At 54.9% G+C, this 19533-nt stretch overlaps 1 protein-coding gene across 1 annotated transcript; it reads left to right on the top strand.

Annotated features, from left to right (window-relative positions):
• The first annotated feature begins 2235 nt into the window (after window positions 1-2235).
• Window positions 2236-18970, top strand: FOXRED2 (FAD dependent oxidoreductase domain containing 2). The gene is made up of 8 exons (XM_059186858.1): window positions 2236-3455; window positions 4936-5187; window positions 5336-5605; window positions 6591-6757; window positions 9021-9186; window positions 10447-10688; window positions 12060-12230; window positions 15959-18970. The coding sequence occupies exons 1-8, from the start codon at window positions 2908-2910 to the stop codon at window positions 16201-16203; spliced, it is 2061 nt and encodes a 686-aa protein (XP_059042841.1). The 5' UTR covers window positions 2236-2907; the 3' UTR covers window positions 16204-18970.
• Window positions 18971-19533: the final 563 nt, after the last annotated feature.

Genomic DNA, 19533 nt, shown 5'->3' with positions numbered 1-19533 from the left:
GTGTCGTAAATCAGCTACAGAATACTTAGGATATGTAAACTTTTTTATAAGTGAATAGCGTTCTATTCCTGATGGTTTGAGGTAATTACCCTGCCCGGTATTACGCTAAGCTTTCTATAAATATCTCATCTGAGGCTGAGGCAGAACAGGAGTGCTGGTCAGAGTGGAGTCATTGTACTGATGAGGAAATGGGCTCGGCTCTTGAGTAACATTCCTGGTTACTATTTTAATCAGAGTAATTGAGCCCAGGGGGTCATGGTGGCTCAGTGGGAAATCTGGTTGTCTCTCTGCCTTTCCTCTTGCTCATGCTCTCTTTCTCAAAATCTTTAAAAATAATAGTAGTAATTGAGCCTCAGCAACCAAACGTTTATTGGTTTCATGGAAGTTAGTTAAGACATGCAACATGCTTCTTGGGGAGTCTTCAAAATAGGTAGATTGTCCAAAAGCACACGTGAAAGTGTTAAGTGCCATGAGGTTTCGGAGTTGAGCCTGGTCCTCACCAGACTGGCTCTGCAGACCCAGGATGCAGTCCAGGGGATTAGGGGGGGATGAGTGGGCAGGTGGAAGTCAGATTCAACCTTGGGACCTAAAAACTGCACCAGCTTCCACAGGCTTCATTTGCTTTATCTGTCCACTACTTATCTCCGTCCTTCTTGGGGCCATCAAGCTGATGGCTTCAGTCCTGACTCAAACCTTCCACTGCATCCTGCTGCCTGTGAGCCCACTGTCAAGGCCTGGCCATACTTCATCAGTCCTGACTTCCCTCTGCTCACCAGATAAGACGAGCAGCTAATTCTTCATTTATCTGTACCCATTCTCACATCGTCCCAACCACCAAGAAGCAGATGTTCCTACTTTGTTTCTGGCAAGGTACTTCACATAGCCTCTACTTTCAGGGTTTATTCAACAAATGTTTACTGGTGTCTTGCTGTATCCCAGGTCCTGGAGGAAGCACAGAGGCCACCAGAGTGACTAAGATCATTTCTGCTCCATTGACCTTTTCTCTGAGGCAGACACAAGCTATAAATAGATACATGGCATTCCTTGGGGGTACTTTTGTTCTGAGAGGTCAAGGAAGACTTCTCTAGAGAAGGTCCCAGGGACAATATTTTAATAAAAAGCTCCAGCCATGCAAAGTTAGATCATGGAGTGCTCTCCATACCAGGCATGGCTGCCTTTCCATGAGAACACAGCCTTAATGCCCCTCCAAGGTTCCTGTACCTCTCAGAAAAGGACATATGTTATGCCCCTGTAAATCTGAAGCGGGATCCACGTTCCCCCTGTGCAAAGCCAGCCTTGATTATCCAGTTCACCTGAGCAGTGGCTCAGGATCATCTCCCGCCCTTCCCGTTCCCTCCCCTGCAGTCACACCCATTGCTGTGCATTCACAGCCGGTTTGTGTCTACACTGGCATACCATGGGCCACTTTGTTTACATTACCAAGAATGAAAACGTGACAAAAAACTTCTTGGAGAGACCTCATAATTTGGTGTAAGGGAGACGGGGGATTAATTCCAGGTTCCACTTAACCGTTTGGTCCCTCAGGCAAATCACAGCTAAACCTCCATTTGGCCAGTGACTACAGAATATGAGAAACAATTGCCTACCTCTCCTGGTTGGTGGGACAACCAGCCAGTCGTGCATGTTACTGAGCAAATAACAGACTGAATCACTGTGGCAAACACCTGTTTTTCCTGTCCCGACTTCGACCTGGTTTCCAGTCCCCCCAAAACTGGGTAACCAACAAGTGTCCGGCTACGTTAACGATGGAGTGTTAAGAACTAGGTTTATCTCGGGGCGCCTGGGTGGCTCAGTGGGCTAAGCCGCTGCCTTCGGCTCAGGTCATGATCTCAGGGTCCTAGGATCGAGCCCTGCATCGGGCTCTCTGCTCAGCGGGGAGCCTGCTTCCTCCTCTCTCTCTCTCTCTCTGCCTGCCTCTCTGCCTACTTGTGATCTCTGTCAAATAAAATAAATAAAATCTTTAAAAAAAAAAAAAAAAAAGAATAGGTTTATCTCCAAAAGCCATCAGCTCCCGCGCCTCCCCTGCACCTGGAGAGGCACATTTTTAACACAAGAGCCCTGCGCCCCAGCGGTACCAGCCCCCCAGCTCCCAGCCTGCAGGCAGCACGTGCGCGCTTTGCCCCGCGCCCCCGGGAGCCAGTGCCCGCCCCGCCCCTCCCGGCGTGCCGCGCGCCGCGCACGTGACCCCGCCCCCTGCCATTGGCCGGGCGGGAGGGGCGGGGTCGCCGGGGTGCCTTCAGGCCGAGCGCGGCCTCAGTCGATTGCTGGCTGTCGCCCGTGCGGCAGGGAGGTCCGCGGTCCGTGCGGAGAGGCAGGCGCTGCAGGCGTGGGCACCGCGCACGCTCGGAGAGAGGCCTCGGGGAGAGCTGCGCCGGCAAGAGTGTGGCCTTGCGTCGCGTGGCGGCAGGTGTGCTGGGCCAGCACTGTCACGCGATCGAGGAGTCCGGCGCGCAGGGCACCCGGAGGGGGCGGGGCCCCGCAGGCCACACCTCCTTCGGTCTCGAGGGCGGGGACGTAGCCCAAGAGACCTGTTTCTACGGTCTGAGCTGGGGAGGGCTCGGGAAGGCTGTCGGGCACCCCTCAAATTAGGGGAAGAATGGGGGAACACCCACCCTCATACCACCAGGGCAATAAGAAAGGGGGTGGCGCTTCTGGGAACCAAGGCCCTGGAGGAGACGGAGGCGTTCAGATTTCCTGGGGGGAGCCCTAGATCCGAGCTTGAGAGGATGAAGGCTGGCAGATGAGCTTAGAGGGCCTGGGGCTCCAGTCCTGGCTCGACCTCCGATTGCGGTGAGCGCCCAGGCGAGCCCCTGCCCCTCGCCCATCTACCCGGGCCTCGAGGGGCCATCCGGGGTGCGAGACCTCACAGCCGTGGGCTGCCACAGGATGGACCTCTGGGCCGCAGCCCGGCTGTGGGGCCCGCCGGGGCTGCTCCTGACCTGGGCCCTGCACCTGGCTCTGTGCCTGCGCTCAGCCCAGACCTCGGTACCCCCGTCCCGGGACTACTGCGTCCTGGGTGCCGGGCCCGCGGGCCTGCAGATGGCCTACTTCCTGCAGCGGGCCGGGCGGGACTATGCGGTGTTCGAGCGCGCCCCACGGCCCGGCAGCTTCTTCACGCGCTACCCGCGCCACCGCCAGCTCATCAGCATCAACAAGAGGCACACGGGCAAGGCCAATGCGGAGTTCAACTTGCGCCACGACTGGAACTCTCTGCTCAGCCACGACCCCCGGCTGCTCTTCAGACACTACTCCCGCGCTTACTTCCCCGACGCGGGAGACATGGTGCGCTACCTGGGCGACTTTGCCCAGCGCCTGGGGCTCCACGTGCTGTACAACACGACCATTACTCACGTCACTCTGCACAAGGCCCGGCAGGCCTGGAACGGCCATTACTTCATCCTGACCGACCAGATGGGTCACACACACCAGTGCAGGTAAGGAACGCCTCCCGGAGCCCACCTGCTGGCACCCCTTGGTCAGCAGGAGATGTGGAAGAAATGAGAGAATAAGATCTTTACTTTCTTTTTTCTTTTCTTTAATATTTTATCCATCTGTCACGTTCACTGTGACACCAGCATCGGGTACTCAGCATCGTCTAGGTTAAGTACCCAAAAGTCCTTCCTGAGGAACATCTCCTAGAACTAGTGTTCCTCCAGAGACATGCTGGGGGAGATGTCCAGCAGGTGTTAGACAGGCTCAGTGGAATTTCAGACTGAACTAGAGCAGGAGGCCCCACAGGCAGAGCTGCCGGCGGGCGTTCAGTTTTAGCTTGCTTTGGCTTGGGAGAAAGCTTAACACTTTGTAGACAACCCAAACTCCAAGTCACACACTGTACTGCCCGGATTCCCTCCTCACAATGACCCTGGGGGCAGTTCACTGATCCTCGAGTTACAGATGAAGAGCTCGGGCGGGAGAAGTTGAGTCACTGGTGCTGTGTCACACAGTTTGAGCCCATCTTCCTCACCCCGGAGCCTGTACTTTTTCTGTTACACCAGGCTGCCTCTCCCGCCCAGGCTATGGGGCTGCCACTTGGGTCCCAGGTAGTGCCGGGAGGTCATCTTCTCAACGCCCTTCGCTGGAGGCCCAGGCTTGTCCTTTGCTTGTTACAGCCCAGGAAAGAAGGGCCGTGCCAGCCTGGGACCCTTGCATTTTAGCCCGCCAGACAACCGCCTAGGGGAGTCAGATCTGAGCTGGGTGGGCAGGGGTCGCAAAACAAGGAGCCACAAGGGCTGCGGTGTCTTCTATAAGCCCTCCGGTTCTGTTTTCAAAACCACCTGTAATCAAATCTCAATGCATCCCTGCCCAGGACTGTAACGCCCTCCAGCATGAATCAATCGGGCTGATCTGGTTTCACATTCTGACTTGGCTATTGTAGGAACTTGGGAGGCCATAGGCCTCTAGGGCCTGTGTCCCCTCACTTGGAAAGCCAAAGAACACCAACTCAGGGCTGCTTTAGGCAGTGAGGTGATGCACAAAACACTCGGTAGGGGCCTGGGACAGAATTCCTGCTCGGCAGTCTCCTGCATTGGCCCAGCCATCAGAAAAGGGAAAGTGGACCAAAGAAAAAGGGAAGAGTCATTTTCAACAATGAGGGAGACACTTGGGCTGCCTGCTGTGTTCAACATTAGGGGAATTACTTAATTTCTTGTGTTCCCTTCTCAGAGAGTTGGATTAATCCTCATGTTTGGCATCATCCCAGGGCGTGGGAAAGGAGACCGTCCACTGGAGTGGGCCTGGGAGGGTCAAGGGGGAAAAGTCTGTCGGATATTCTGGGATAGGTCAGTAAACGGATGAATGAACGGAGCTTCTCTGGCTTTTTTAGGAGCCGGCAGCCTGGGGAAGGCGGGGTAGCCAGGTGGCAGGTGCAGGGAGTAATTTTCACGTCGGGGTCTTCCATCTGTCCCCTCCCTGCAGCGTGCTTCTCGTGGCCACCGGTTTGTCGGTCCCCAACCAGGTTGACTTCCCAGGCTCCGAGTACGTGGAGGGGTACGAGTCTGTGTCCGTGGACCCCGAGGACTTCGAGGGTCAGAATGTGCTGATCCTGGGGCGTGGGAACTCTGCCTTTGAGACGGCGGAGAACATCTTGGGTGTCACCAACTTTATCCACATGCTGAGCCGCTCCCGGGTCCGGCTGTCGTGGGCCACCCACTACGTGGGAGACCTCAGGTACGCTGCGAGCTGCTCGTGGAATCCGTTCCGCCAGCCCCCTCCAAAGCCATTCCTGACCCCACTGGAACAAGCACCCCTTCCTCTGAGTCTCCTCGCGCCCCGTTCAGACTCCTTTCTCTCTCCTGGTGTTCCCCTCGGGCCCCAGGGCCATCAACAATGGCCTGCTGGACACCTACCAGCTGAAGTCCTTGGACGGGTTGCTCGAGTCCGACCTGACGGATCTGGCCATCGTGAAGGACCGCGAGGGCAAGTTCCACGTCACCCTGAAGTTCTTCCTGGAGGAAGGCAACCCGAGTGCCGACGCCGACGCCGTCACCCTCCCCCAGGACGACAATGACAACTTTGCCATGCGTGTGGCCTATGACCGGGTCATCCGCTGCCTGGGCTGGAACTTCGACTTCTCTATTTTCAACAAGTGAGTCCACACAGGGGGGAGCTGGGGTCTCCTCGCGAACCCCTTCTGACACCTCCCCAGGGGGCAGAGAGTCCCCATCCCCTGGGCCGGCGGCAGGGCTCTCGGGACGGCGCCATCAGGGTGGACATGGATGCTGCTGGTCCCCCACCCAGGGTGGGCGCCTGCTGTGCTGACAAGGACAGGCGGCCCAGAGGCCCTCCATCCCAGAGCAGCAGCCACAGGGGCCTTCCTCTGCGCTGGGATCTTCCACCAGACAGATGGGAAAGGGAGCTCGGGCCGAATAAAGAAGGGGAACTTGCTGAGAGGCCGCGGTCGCATAGCAGCTAAGGACACAGGCTCCGAGGTCGGTCTGAGATTCTCTGCAGACCAAATCTGCGGGCTCTGGGAAAGTCACTTAACCAGACTATGCCCACTTTCTTCATCACTAAAACGGAGAGCATAGTTCTCTCTCACAGGGCTGCTGTGAGGAATAACATGGGAAAGTACTTGGTATATCTTATAGGCTTCATAAAATGGTAAGACACCAAGTTCACTTATAATTGTTTTCAACCGCTTTGCTTGACACGTTGCTGCCCCAGGACCTTGGCAAAGCTCGGTATCAAAGACTCCGTCCAGTGTGTCTCCCTTTCCTCTGGCCAAGGTGTTGGCAGATGTGGAGAAACTGGAGGGCCTGAAGCGGACCCCCCATCCCAGCATGTCCCCCAGGACCCCGCTGGAGCCCAGAGCCTAGCCTTGAGTCCGGCTTGAATCTGGCTCTGTCCCTGACTCACCACATCTTCAAGCTGAGCCTCAGGGACTCCCTCTGTCAAACAGAGATCATCATACCCAGCTCCTAGGGGCCTGGTGTGGTTTCAACACAACAAGCAGTATGAAACCTGTGCGCTGAGTTCGGTGCCGAGCACACAGTACACTCATACACAGCAGTGTACATGGCGGTGTTTTGTACACAGCAGTGATTTTTACAAAAAACCCTTTCGGCTCACAGGTCCCTCAGACTGTCTTCCGGGGGCGAGTTCAGCAAGAAGTACCCACTGATCAAAGCCAGCTATGAGTCCAAAGGAAGCCGGGGTCTCTTCGTGCTGGGCACCGCCAGCCACTCCGTGGATTACCGCAAGTCTGCGGGGGGCTTCATCCATGGTTTCCGCTACACAGGTGAGCCAGCGGAGAGAACCATCCCCGGGGCTCGTAAACAGACCGATTCACAGCAGCCTTCCCAGAAGTGCTTGTCGGTAGTCATTCATCTTAAGATCCCTGTCTGGGACGGAGGGCCGCAGGTCTCATGGGCTGAGGATAGATCTTGAGAAGCATCAGAGAAGGTGTGAGAGCCGGGCCATGTGGGCGAGGCCTGTGGCTTGCCCTAGTCCTGTGCCAGTCGAGCAGCAGGCATTGCCAAGGAGGCAGAGCCTGAAGAGGGGTCGTGGGGGTCCCTCCCCAGCAGGGCGGGCTGAGAGGTGAGCCTTCGTGACCTCTCCGGGAGCCTCTTTTGGATGCGGTGGCGTCGGAGGCATAGAAGTGAACTCTCGGCCCTCGCGGGGCTGTCGTAAGAACTAAGACGATATCTGGGGACCTTGGAGCTACAAAGCATCATGCACAGATGCTTTGGGTAGCCACAAATCCCAGTAAAAACTACAGGTTGGTTGATGTCAGTTCTGAGGGTATAAACGCTCTGCGTGCCAGACAGGCTGATGGTGGGCGCCTGTTACACGGGCCTGGTTTGATTTTGCCACAAACGCCAGAAGGGTCCTCCATCCTGCGTCCCCACATCTCTGTGTTCAATTCGATGACTCCCATTGGCTTTATACTCGTGTTTGCATTTTACTGTCCTTCCAGTTTGGCAGGGGAAAAGAGCCGTGTTTTATTTTCCAGATGATGTATTTTATGTCCGTGTGTGGTCAGAGAAGGAAACCAGAGAGAGGGTGTTACCTGTCTGTAAGCCAGGACATCCACAGATCAAATACTCATACCCCTGGAATGGAAGTGTCTGTCCCTTTAGCTGTGTCTCCCCTCTAAGAAATCCTCATCAGTGTTCCCCTCCCTGCACCTGCTGTCCTGGCAGATTCTACCCCGGCTGCCCTGCTTCCTTCTGGCCCCCCGATCTTTCTTCAGCTCCAAGACCGGATCCTCATGGCAGCTCTGTGAGGCAGGGCCTATCGTTTCTGCTCCACTTCCCAATAAGGAAACTAGGGCACAGAGAGCTTAAGTAACTTCCCCCAAATCCCCCAGCCGGTGGATGGCAGACGGGTGATTTGAATCCACGCATGTTGTCTGACCCTCAAGCTCGCAGCCAACCACTGAGCTTCGGGCACGTGGGCGACAGTCCTGGGTGTTCAGGCGCTGACCACTGTGTGGTCACTACTAGGAGCGGAGGGCCCTGCGGGGGGAGGGCCCGTGCGGCTGTGCACATCCCGCTCATCCTGCCCCAGCCTGAGAAGCCGGTCCCTGGGGAGACCAGAAGCAGCCAGTAAGGCAGAGGAAAGCCAACTAGGAAGGGCACAGACCGTAACCGTGTGGACGATTACTCCCGACCCCCAGCCCGTCCGTCCCCACGCTGTATCTGTCAGCCCGCCCGCCTCCCTCTCCTGACCCGGGCATGTTTGTCTCTCCTGACAGGTCTTCCCACTGCCAGAGGTTTCTCTGGCTTCCTATCCAGCTACATGGTCCCTGCCAAAACACCTGTTTCTTAAATTTTCCCTTTTCTCTGTTTATAGCTTAAGCCTCTCTCCACGCTCCCCGTCTCCCCCGGGACCGCTCCAGCTCCTCGGGGTGCCATGCCGAGCTTTGCCAGGCCCCGGCCAGCTCGCCTTCCCAGGCTGGTCCCTCGCCTGCTTCTCAGAATGGTCAGGCTCTCTCAGGATGGTCGCCCTTTCATCAGGAGCCTGTCCCCAGACTCCACTCGCTGTGTCCGTCCTCAACTCTGTGCAGAGGGACAGCTGTCGCTTTCCTGCCCTTACATGAGTCTGTCTTTTTGACAGTTTGGAGTTAGGCAGTGAAGGAGAGGGGACGCTGAAAGGGTCTCCAGCTGGGGCCCGGGAGGAAGGGGAACTGGGGCCAGGGGAGCCGGGTGAGAGGCCGGCACAGGGTCTGGGGCTCGCAGAGCAGCTGGGAGGGGGGGCGCCGGGGGCCGGGAGCCCGAGCCTGCCACGCCCATCCTTGCAGCTACCATCAGGGCTGCTTTCACACCGGAAGCAACTGGGGAGCCTGACCGATTAGGCAGCAGAGCCCCAAACACTATCTGTCTGGCCCATAGTGTAGGAAGCCTCCACTGACCCCGCTCCAAAGGCCTCCTCTTGTGCCACGTGTGCAAGTGTGTCTTGAGTTCCAAGAAGTCCGTGGGGACTGAACAGGCATCAGGCGGTGAAGGAGCAGATCTTAAGGGCATCCTGCGTCATGCCTTCCCTCCCTCTGGCCTTCCCAGTGCGTGCTGTGCACCGCCTGCTGGAGCACCGCCACCACGGCGTCGCCTGGCCCTCCACCGAGCTCCCCACCTCACAGCTGACCAGCGCCATCGTCCGGCGCGTGAACGAGGCTTCTGGGCTCTACCAGATGTTCAGTGTGCTGGCCGACGTCATCCTGCTGAAGGAGTGAGTAACCCGGCTTCACCGTTCTTCACCCTGTCCTAGCTCTTCTCTGCCTGTTCCAGGTGTGGAGGGGCCCCGGGGCTCCCTCTCGGGTGAAGCCTGCGGGGAGACAGGGTAGATCGATTCTAGGGGAGAACATCAGGGAAATCGACACAGGTAGACAGACAGCCCTAGATGTGCGTTGTAGCTCTGCCACTTTCGAACTGTGTGACCTGGACCAAGTCACGTAGCCTCTCTGAGCCTTTCTCTCACCCGCACAGTGGGGGTAATCACACCTGGTGGGCAGAAGTAAAAGCCACTGGGAGGTCACAGTTGGCCCCAGGTGGACAAGCAGTAAACCAAAGTGATGTGAACCCCTGGTGTGGATCGGCGGGCTCCCTCGGGCGGGGACCGGCTGGGCTCCTTATCAGTGAAGTGACAGGTGGCAGATCACAGGTGACACCAGCAGAGCAGGGAGGGAGAGGGGCTGTGGGTGAGGGTGTTCCGAGGACAGGTGGCAGGTGAGAAGCAGGGGCGATCCCTCAGTCAGAGGGGAAGCAGCCTGACCCAGAGCCAGGGAGGGCCACATGCCCCAAGTTCAGGGACACACAAGGATTTCACAGTGATGAGCGCAAGGTATCAATCCCCCTGTCTCCTCTCTTCCATTCCCATTCTCCACCTTCAGACTCCCCATAAACATAAAACTTTCAAATTACATCAAGAATATGACCGCCTTTCCCCAGTCCCAGGACCGCCGCCTTGGTCCAGAGGCCCAGCGTCTGTCTCTTGAACTAACCACAGTCTCCCACCTTGGCCCACGGCCTGCTTTCCGCACAGCAGCCTGGCAGTCCTCTCAAAACACAAGTCACACATAGTCAGCTCTGCTCAGTACTCTCCAGGGGCCAGGGGGCCGTCAGAACACACACGAGCCCTCCTCGACCTGCCCCCAAGCCCCTCTCCTGCCCCTCCGCCCGAGGCCACTCCAGCCACATCGGCCTTCTTCCTGTGCCTGGAAGACACCACAGCAGTCGCTCCCTCCCAGGGCTTCCCTGTTACTGTTCTGTCAGCCTGGGTCACCCACTCCCCAGATACATTTCAGGTTGCTCGGAGTTTTCTAGAATCTGTCCCAGTGTAAGCCAAGGCTCAGCTGTGACGGAAATGGTAAAGTGAGGTGCGTGGGGATGACCAGCGGCTGTACACTGTACAAGGGACATGCACGCACATGCTCCTCAGCTCTGTCACGGCACTGGGGGTCTGGCCCTCCTGCGCTGCCATTGTCCCCAGGAACGCCATGGCATTTGAGTACCTGGAGGAGTTCCCCGTGCAGATGCTGGCCCAGCTGGAGACCATCACGGGAAGGAAGGCCAGGCACGGGCTGTTCGTCGTCAACATGGAGTACGGCAGAAACTTCTCTGGGCCCGACAAGGACGTCTTCTTTTATGACCGGTCTGTGGGGCACACGGAAGACGCCTGGCAGTCTAACTTCCTCCATCCCGTCGTCTACTACTACAGGCATCTTCCCACCGGTGAGCCAGGGCGCTGCTCTTCCCCGAGTGCAGGCTTCCTTCCGGGAGCTGGGCGCTGCTCGGACCCCAGGTCTCTCTCCTGTCACACCTGTCACCTGTCACACAACTTCTCCCGGCTGGCAGAGGACACTGGGGGACTTCACCCAGAAACCCAGTGGGGCAGAAGGTCTGGGAATAAGAAACAGTGTTCCCAGGTTCAGGCGCATACCATGACCGGGGAAGGCCACACATGGAGTGTCGTGACCCCCTCCAGGCACCACACCAGCAAGAGGGACAGCCTTGCTGTGTGTGTCCGAAGGAGGGGTGAATGTGGAGGGAGAGGGGACCCAGAGACGGACTCTCAGAGGGACCGGGGAAAGGCCCTGGAGGTAGTTACCACAGGCCGGTAGCCTGAAAAGCACAGAAAAGCTGGGCAGTGTTCTCGGGCCGTGCTTTCCTTGCTGTGTGGCCTGGGACCATTCCTGGAACTCTCCGAGCCTCCGCTTCCTCATTTGGAAAGTGGGGATAACAGCAGGATTGTGTGAGGAAAAATGAGATGAAGAACACAGAATGCAGGGTGCCTGGCCGGCTCAGGTGGTGGGGCATGATTCTTGATCTTAGGTTGTGAGTTCCAGCCCCACTTTGGGGGTAGAGATTATTTAAAAGATAAATAAAATCTTCCCCAAAAGAAGCACAGCACACCAGCATGGTACCCGGAAGAGTAGCTACCAGTAGGTGAACCCCCCCCTCCTCACCCCCGGGGACACCACTCCTGCTTCAGAAACTGAAGAGCTGTCCCTTGGAAGAAGATGCCCTAAAAACAGACATAGGTGGTGTCAGCAGGTAGAAGTGACAGGAACTCGGGGTTCTTGTCAGAATTGGGAGTAGCTACTAATCAGAGCTGTCACAGTGGAACGGGTTACCCCTAGAGTCAAGTTTCCCACTACAAGGGTGGTTGAGTCCTGGCTTAATGGCCACCTGCCTGGGATGCCACGGAAGGGTCCCCACACCAGGCACAAAGCTGGCCTAGGTGAGCCCTCGGGCCCCTTTCGAGGCAGGGCCTCTGAGTCGTGTCCCAGAAAGTGCTGTTCGGAAGCGGTCACAAAGAACCTCAGTCCACGTGTGCCTTAGAAATCCCCGGGCGCGAGTCATTAGTCTTGGTTCTGCTTTCTGACACCACAAGGAACAGATCTAGTCTCTTCCTCATGCCAGCCTTGCACACACAGCGATGGCTGTGGGACAGGCCAGCAGCTGCCCAGCACAGTGTGTCGGGAAAGCCGAGCACGAGGGAGCGAGGGAAGCACCTGGAACGTGTGGGAACCTCATTGTCATCTCCGGGAAGAGAAGCCCAGCCTCCAGGCTCTGACACAACTCCCCCTCTCTGCCCCACAGAACAGGAGGTGAGGTTCCGCCCTGCCGGCTGGGCCCTGCCTCGGCCCACGGCCATCCACCATGTCGTGGAAGATTTCTTGACCGACTGGACTGCCCCGGTGGGGCATATCCTGCCTCTGAGGCGCTTCCTGGAGAACTGTTTGGACACCGATTTGCGAAGCTTCTATGCAGGTAACCTAAGTTCCTAGAAGGACCAAAGGGACTGAGCAGGAGGTCAAAAAAAGACCTGATCAATCCGTGCCCTGCGGAGTTTTCAGGATTCATAACCAGAACCCACACCTGAGAATTCTGTTATCCACGAGGTAGAGGTGTTCAGAGAGACCCATACCAGTCCAGCAGACCTGAAGTTGCTGAGTAGAATTCATTTCTTAAAGAACTGGCAGGGGGGGAAAGGGAGCTCTGAGAACACCATAAAGCCCCTGCTGGACGTGGGATAGCTGCCAGCCATCAGCAGGAGCCAAGAGCCTGGGTCACCGAGCCGTGCTTGGGGGCAGGAAGGTGAGGCTGGGGCAGGGAGGAAGGGAGGTCTGTTCAGAGTCCTTCACCGAAGCTCAGATCTCAGTGGCTCAAAGAGGCACAACACACTCTCAAGAGGGAGATGGTGGAGACTCGGGCTTTTTGGTTCTGGGTAGAAAAGGGACAATCTCCTCCTGAGAATTTCTAACCACTAAGCCTCCCTCATGTGAGTTTGGGGCCAAACTTCACACTGTCCTCATGGTGTAAAAATCACAGAAGGAAATGCAAGTCTTCTGTGAAGAAACAAACTTTATCTTTTTTTTTTTTAAGATTTTATTTTTTTGACAGACAGAGATCACAAGTAGGCAGAGAGGCAGGCAGAGAGAGAGGAGGAAGCAGGCTTGCCACTGAATAGAGAGCCTGATGCGGGGCTCGATCCCAGGACCCTGGGATCATGACCTGAGCCAAAAGCAGAGGCTTGAACCCACTGAGCCACTCAGGCGCCCCAAGAAACAAACTTTAAAACTAGAGAAAGGAGGGGGCACCTGGCTGGCTTAGTCAGTTAAACGTCTACCTTTGGCTCAGGTCAAAATCCCAGGGCCCTGGGATCAAGGCCCAAGTCAGGCTCCTTGTTCAGTGGGGAGCCTGCTTCTCCCTCTGCCTCTGCCCCCTCCCCTTCGTGTGCACACACATACATTCACGTGCACTGTCTCTCAGATAAATAATAAAATCTTTAAAAAAAAATAAATAAAACTGGAGAAGTACATATATACATAAAAGAAAACTAGGGCTCGGTGAGCCTAGGTGGCTCAGTCAGTTAAGCGACCGAATCTTGGTTTCAGCTCAGATCATGACTCAGGGTCCTGGGATCGAGCCCCGAGTTGGGCTTCACACTCAGCATGGAATCTGCTTGTCCCTCCCTCTCTTCTTCTCCCCCTGGCCCCACTCTCTCCCTCTCTCTCTCTCGAATAAATAAATAAAAAAAAGAAAAAATTAGAGCTCAAAAAGTTTCCACAGATAAACTTCCAGGTAAGTTGAACCCACCCCCAACCCCCAAGCAAAAAGCACTTAACACATAAGGACACAAACCTCTGTGAGGGAGTGTCAGCAGGAAAAAAAAACAAAACAAACAAAAAAAAAAACTTCTGGATCAAACCAAAAAGACTACGGGAATTGGAATAGTTAAAAATAGAGGATGCAAAGTCTGCCTAAAATATGTAAAGAAATGAGAAAATAGATTATCAAAGATGTAATTGGGCAGCATTCAGGAAGAACCAAATAAAACTTGTAGAAATGAAAAAATATATAACTGGAAACAACCTAGGAGCACCTGGAGGGCTCAACCAGTTAAGCATCTGACTTGTGATTTCAGCTCAGGTCATGCTCTCAGGGTCCTGGGATTGAGCCCTGTGTCAAGGCTCTGTGCTCAGCAGGCAGTCTGCTTAGGATTCTCTCTCCCCCCCATTCCTCTCCCCTGCTCACAAGCTCACTTTCTCAAAAGCAAGTAAATAAACGTAAAAAAAAGAAAACTCAACCTAAAGATAAAGTAGCACATTAGACAGAGATGAAGAGAGAATCGGTGAACTGGAAGGTAGCTCCGACAGAAGTCTGAGGACCCGGAGGGAGAAGTGACAGAAACAGGCCCAGTTTCGGTCTTTTTTAAAACCCTCTGAATGCCTAGAATATCTGCCCTTTTCTGTTCAGCAAACGTGTTGAACACCAGTTGTATGTCAGGTACTATTCAAATAAATCAGGTATGAGATGATCAGTGTCTGTCTGGCCTGCAGGTCAGAGGGCATGTGTCCTTGTTTCAGCCCCAGGCGACATCGTCCGCCAACCTCAAAATCAAGATGTATACACTGAGAGAGCTGGCTTAAAACAGCAGTGCAGGCTGATCGTCTAAATATATGTAGATGCACAGAAGTCATTCAAAGCACAGGGCTAAGCAACTTCCAAGTGCTGGCCTTCTGCAGACCATCACCTGCCTTCGTGCTCGCCCGGGAAATGATGGGAGGCAGGTCTAGAACTCTCCACTACAAAATGGCTGCCTGTTTCTCAAGGTTTCAGGATTACTCAAAGATGGCCATGCGCCTGAGGGAGCTTGTCCCACCCTGGGTTATGGCTGCCTCAAGTACATCATCCAGACCTCGGGGCCCACTGGCAGATGGCGCAGCCGTCCATTCCCTTGGTTGATGTGCGGCCGCTAGCTCTGGCCCTGGATTCTGCTGGGCTTCTCTGCCCCCTCCCTGCCCCGCCCCGGGGCCCTGAAGAAGGGGTGACCTATGTCATCAGAAGGTGGTGCTTGCCCAAAGCCCCCCTTTCTGCCACTCTCCCAGCCTCCCCCTGCACCACGGTCCTCCCTGCTCGGGGAGGACGGTCATGCCCTGTGTTGCCAGGGGCCATCTGGACCGGAAGTCAGAACTGAGGTCGGAAGTGCCGTCCGTGTGGCCCCTTAGAGCCTGTTCACCCATGTGGGCCTCACAACATCCTTTGTTACATGCCCGAGTTTCTTGAGATCAAAGGCTCAAGACAGTTTTTGGATGTGCGCTCCTTCCCATCCTGTCTCTAAATCCCCAAGAAGACCGAGTCCCTTATCTGATTCATCTTTTCTGTTGTTTTAAGACTTTATTTATTTGACACAGAGAGAGAGAGACAGTGAGAGAGGGAACACAAGCAGGGGGAGTAGGAGAGGGAGAAGCAGGCTTCCCACTGAGCAGAGAGCCCGAGGGGCTCAATCCCAGGACCCTGAGAGCATGACCTGAGCCAAAGGCGGATGCTTAACGACTGAGCCACCCGGGCGGCCCTCTTTTCTGTTTTTTTTTTTTTTTTTTTTTTAAGTCAGAGTTACATAAGCATTCAGCTAAAAGACTTTTTCTCACTTCCACCCTCAGTCCCAGAAGGAAGTACTTCTAGCTCTTCTGGTGGTTTCTTTGTATTTCTGAATAATAAGCACCCACAGCTGTTTCCTGACAGGGCCGACTTGACCCGTGCACCAGCTTTGCACTGTTCCCCAGTGTTCTCTTCCCTCCGCCACCCCCGCACAGGGCTCACACCCGTGCTTTCCACACCATATCTGCAACCCAGAGATGGCTGAGGGAATGAAGGCTTGCAGGCAGCTCTGATCTCCCTGCCCCAGCCAGGCCAGCTTCCAGAAGGGAAGGCTGGGGGTCTGCTCCACAGTAGCTGAGCTCCCAGTGAACCGGGCCCAGATCTTGGGAGCGGAGTCATTTCTGTAGTTTGCTTTCCATCTAGAGCCTCGTTCTTCCGGAATGTCCGGGCACCGTCCTTGGAACTTCAGGGAGGGATGAGCCCCACCAAAGTCAGCTCCCGAGCTCACGGGGTGGAGGGCCCTGGGCGAGGCCCTGGGGCATCAGTACCCCCCTCCCCCCACACCTCTCCCCACACCTCTCGGTCTTACTCATCCATCTTTTGCTTTTGTGTAGAATCCTGCTTCCTGTTTGCGCTAACGCACCAGAAGCTGCCGCCCTTCTGCCAGCAGGGCTACCTGAGAGCACAGGGGCTCGTGGGGACCGAGAGCCTCCGGCGGCACGGAGTAGAGAGCGGGCTCCTGCGGGACTACACCACGGCGGACAGGCTCCATGAGGACGGGGCCCGCAGGCCACTGGGTAGCTCCCGGGCCCCGGGGCCCCCTGTCCGGCCCCCCGAGAGCAACAAGGAGGAGCTGTGACCACCAGGAGGCTCCCAGCCAGGCCCCTAGCTGGCCCCTCCGTCCCACTGACACATGGTTGCCAGAGACACTCAGACTGTCACGGTGACCAGGGTCACTGTGAGGGGTGGCCATGCGGTGGTCTCCCCTCCAGTCTGGTCCTTGGGTGCCTGGGAGACGGGATCCTGAGAAAGCCACCCTCAGCCACGTGGGAGCCGCCTTCCACAGCCAGGCTTGTCTGCAAGTGAACTGTCACTGGGCACCAGGCTGGCTCGGTTCTGTCCCCATGAGTGCCCAGCGGTCCCATTTCCTCCTGGTCTACTCATCAGGTGAACTGGGATCCCACTGCCTGCGGACTGTGTCCCCAGTTGAGCTGTCCTCATCTTCAGAAGGGTTCGAGGCAGGCACTTCAAACATCCTCAGCCATCTGGGGCAGGTGGGACTGTCACCCCTGATGAAGCGATCAGGTCAGAGAAGTTAGGTGACTCCCAGGGTCCCACCAGGCATCCCTGTCTGGGTCCCCTGAGGACCCACCACTCTGCCTTGCCCTACCCCCATCCCTGTTTCCAGAACCCCGGGGCAGGGGCCAGCCCAGCTTATCATCGTAGGCCCGCTGTCACCAGGCAGAGATGGGACAGCTCCTGCAGAGCCACCTTATCTCACTGGGCTTCTGCCCGAGCAGCAAGACTCAGAGCGGCGCCTGCCCCACAACTGCGCTCCCTGACTTCTGTCTTCAGCACATGTGCCGTCTGCTCTCCCCTCCTGCTCGGCACTTGCCGCTTGCCCTGCCCCTGCCCTCTGACATCCCAAACAGCGCCCTGGCCTCTGGTCTGCCTGAGCAAGTTGTGTAAAACTGTCCCCATGCTGGAAGGGAGGGACGGGCTCCACCTGTTGGTTCTTTTTTTTTTTTTTTTTTAAAGATTTTATTTATTTATTTGACAGACAGAGATCACAAGTAGGCAGAGAGTTAGGCAGAGAGAGAAGGGGAAGCAGGCTCCCCGCTGAGCAGAGAGCCCAATGCGGGGCTCGATCCCAGAACACTGGGATCATGACCTGAGCCGAAGGCAGCGGCCTAATCCACTGAGCCACCCAGGCGCCCCTCCACCTGTTGGTTCAAAGCGTGTGCGAGGAGGCGTTTCTAACTGCGTCTGTGTGATGACAAGGCCTCTGCTCTCTGGTTGCCCAGCAGCCCTCACTCTTCTTCCCCACCAGGAATCTGCTCCCTTCATATGTACCCGTCAGGCCACGGAAAGCATTCATACAGAAGAATAATCACGGTGATTTTTTTCAAAGCCAAGACCCAGATGATTGCTTTTTCATCCATTCTTACTGGGTCCCTGCATCCACGCAGAATTCAAGGGACGCAGGCTTTCTGGATCCACAGCCCTTTTCTGGAAACTTCCTCTTGGCCTCCACTACTGGGTCCACCTCCTGTCTGCAGATCCCTCTCTCCAGTCGTGTGCAGTTAGAGCCGTGACACTCTGCAGCCCAAGCGTGTGACAATAGTTGGCATAGCTTACCCAGGCGTGGGAACATCTAAAGATCTCTCCCTGATCCCAGAGCGTTGGGTCTGCCGTGTTTCTTACAGATGATATGTAAACCGGATTTGGGCCCCGTCAGTGCCCTCCCCAACTCTTTCTTTCCCAAGACTTTTTTTTAATCTTTTCACTAGGACTGTTCCCATATCTCAGACCCTGCCACACACATCACACCTTACCAGCTACTAAAGGCAGCTGAGTGCCTTCTCCCAATCAAAGTTCAAGGTGCTGCAACAAACAATTCACCGACGCCTGCGTCCCCTCGGCTGCTGCTCCCTCCTCTGCCAAATCATCAGTGCCCTCAGAATTTCAGCCAGCTTCGTCTGTGTTTCAGAAGACCTGGCTTCAGGGTGCAGCTGATCAGATGCCTTCCCTGGTATTCTCCATGTAAAACTGGTCAGTAATTTGGAAAAGAAAATAAATCTCACTTCAAATCCCTATTTCATACTTCAGAATTAAGTTCAGAGCAAATTTTAAAAGCCGTATGGAAACTGGAGGTGACCAGGGACTGTTACAATGAAAGCAAGGACTGTCCGACTTCAGAATAATGGGGCAGTTCCCCAGAGGAGAAGGTTTCACGTTTCCAACCCATACTTTTTTTTTTTTTAAGTTTTTATTTAAATTCCAGTTAGTTAATGTTCCAGGTGAAATTTTGTGTTTTGTTTTGTTTTGTTTTGTTTTTAACTGATCTCTACACCCAACGTGGGGCTCGAACTCCTGACTCCAAGATCAAGTATCACATTCCACTGACGGTACCAGCCAGGCGCCCTCCCTCCCATACTTAACTAATGTCGGTAATGTGACCATTTAAAGAAATGGATAAAAATTAAAAGGCAGACAGCATGGGTAAAAACAGTGACAGCAGAATACAACACACAAAAATATTATCTTTATTACACAACCAATTGGCGTTAATGAGAAAAAAAAAGACTATTTAAGTAACTGATGGGACATTCGCCCAATAAAATACCACGCGACTCTCAAAATCTCCCAGAGATAGGGAAGGGCCATGCCATAAAATATACATATGTGACCAAAACCAATCGAAAAGAAGCAGGTGATGAGAGTGTAGTTAGTTGTGAACTACTTAAAGCTGTGTAAGGCTGGAGAGCCACAGATGGGGAAGACTAGAAAGGCATGTCACAGAATGTCAACAGTAGTCCTATGAGGTTTATGGAGGCATTTTTCTTTCTCCAAATACGTGATTACACTGTAGAGTGAAATAAATACATTTATTTTTTTAAAAATCACCTTTGCTTTTGGGATTTAAATTGCTGGGGGTGATAGGAGCCGGAAGCCCTCCCAGGGGACATGCTCTGGCTGGGTCCTCGTGGCGCCCATGGTTTCATCCCTCTCCCAAGTCTGGAAGACACCACACCCAGTGTTGAGGGGGAAGATGTACACACACACACACACACACACGCAGGAAGGGAATTTTAAGTGGTGCGCACTCCTCTGCTACAGTCTTCGGACTGATCGAGTACAACAGAGGAGATCTCTGGAGAAATCCTCCCTCCCTCCCAGTGACAGAAAATGTAAAGGTAAAAAAGTCCTCATGTTGTACAGGTCCCCCGGCATAATCTCCAATCCACTGTAGAGCCCCAAATTCCTTCTGTTCCTCAAATAAAAATGAGGGTGTCACTAAAGTCTGTCTAGAAAGTAAATCACCAAGAACTGAATTTATCTAAATTACTCCTAACATCTAATCATTTACCGAGTATTTACTATGTACCCAGAACTGTCCCATGACCTGAAAGGGAAGCTCACAGATTCTCTGCTGCTTCTCCTCCAAAGAGCTGGCCCTCGTTCCCCT

The sequence above is a fragment of the Mustela lutreola genome, chromosome 8 (assembly GCF_030435805.1).
Source record: "Mustela lutreola isolate mMusLut2 chromosome 8, mMusLut2.pri, whole genome shotgun sequence".
In the NCBI taxonomy this organism is placed as follows: domain Eukaryota; kingdom Metazoa; phylum Chordata; class Mammalia; order Carnivora; family Mustelidae; genus Mustela; species Mustela lutreola.
Note: the sequence above shows the minus strand (reverse complement) of the source record. Positions and strands in the feature narration are given on the sequence as shown.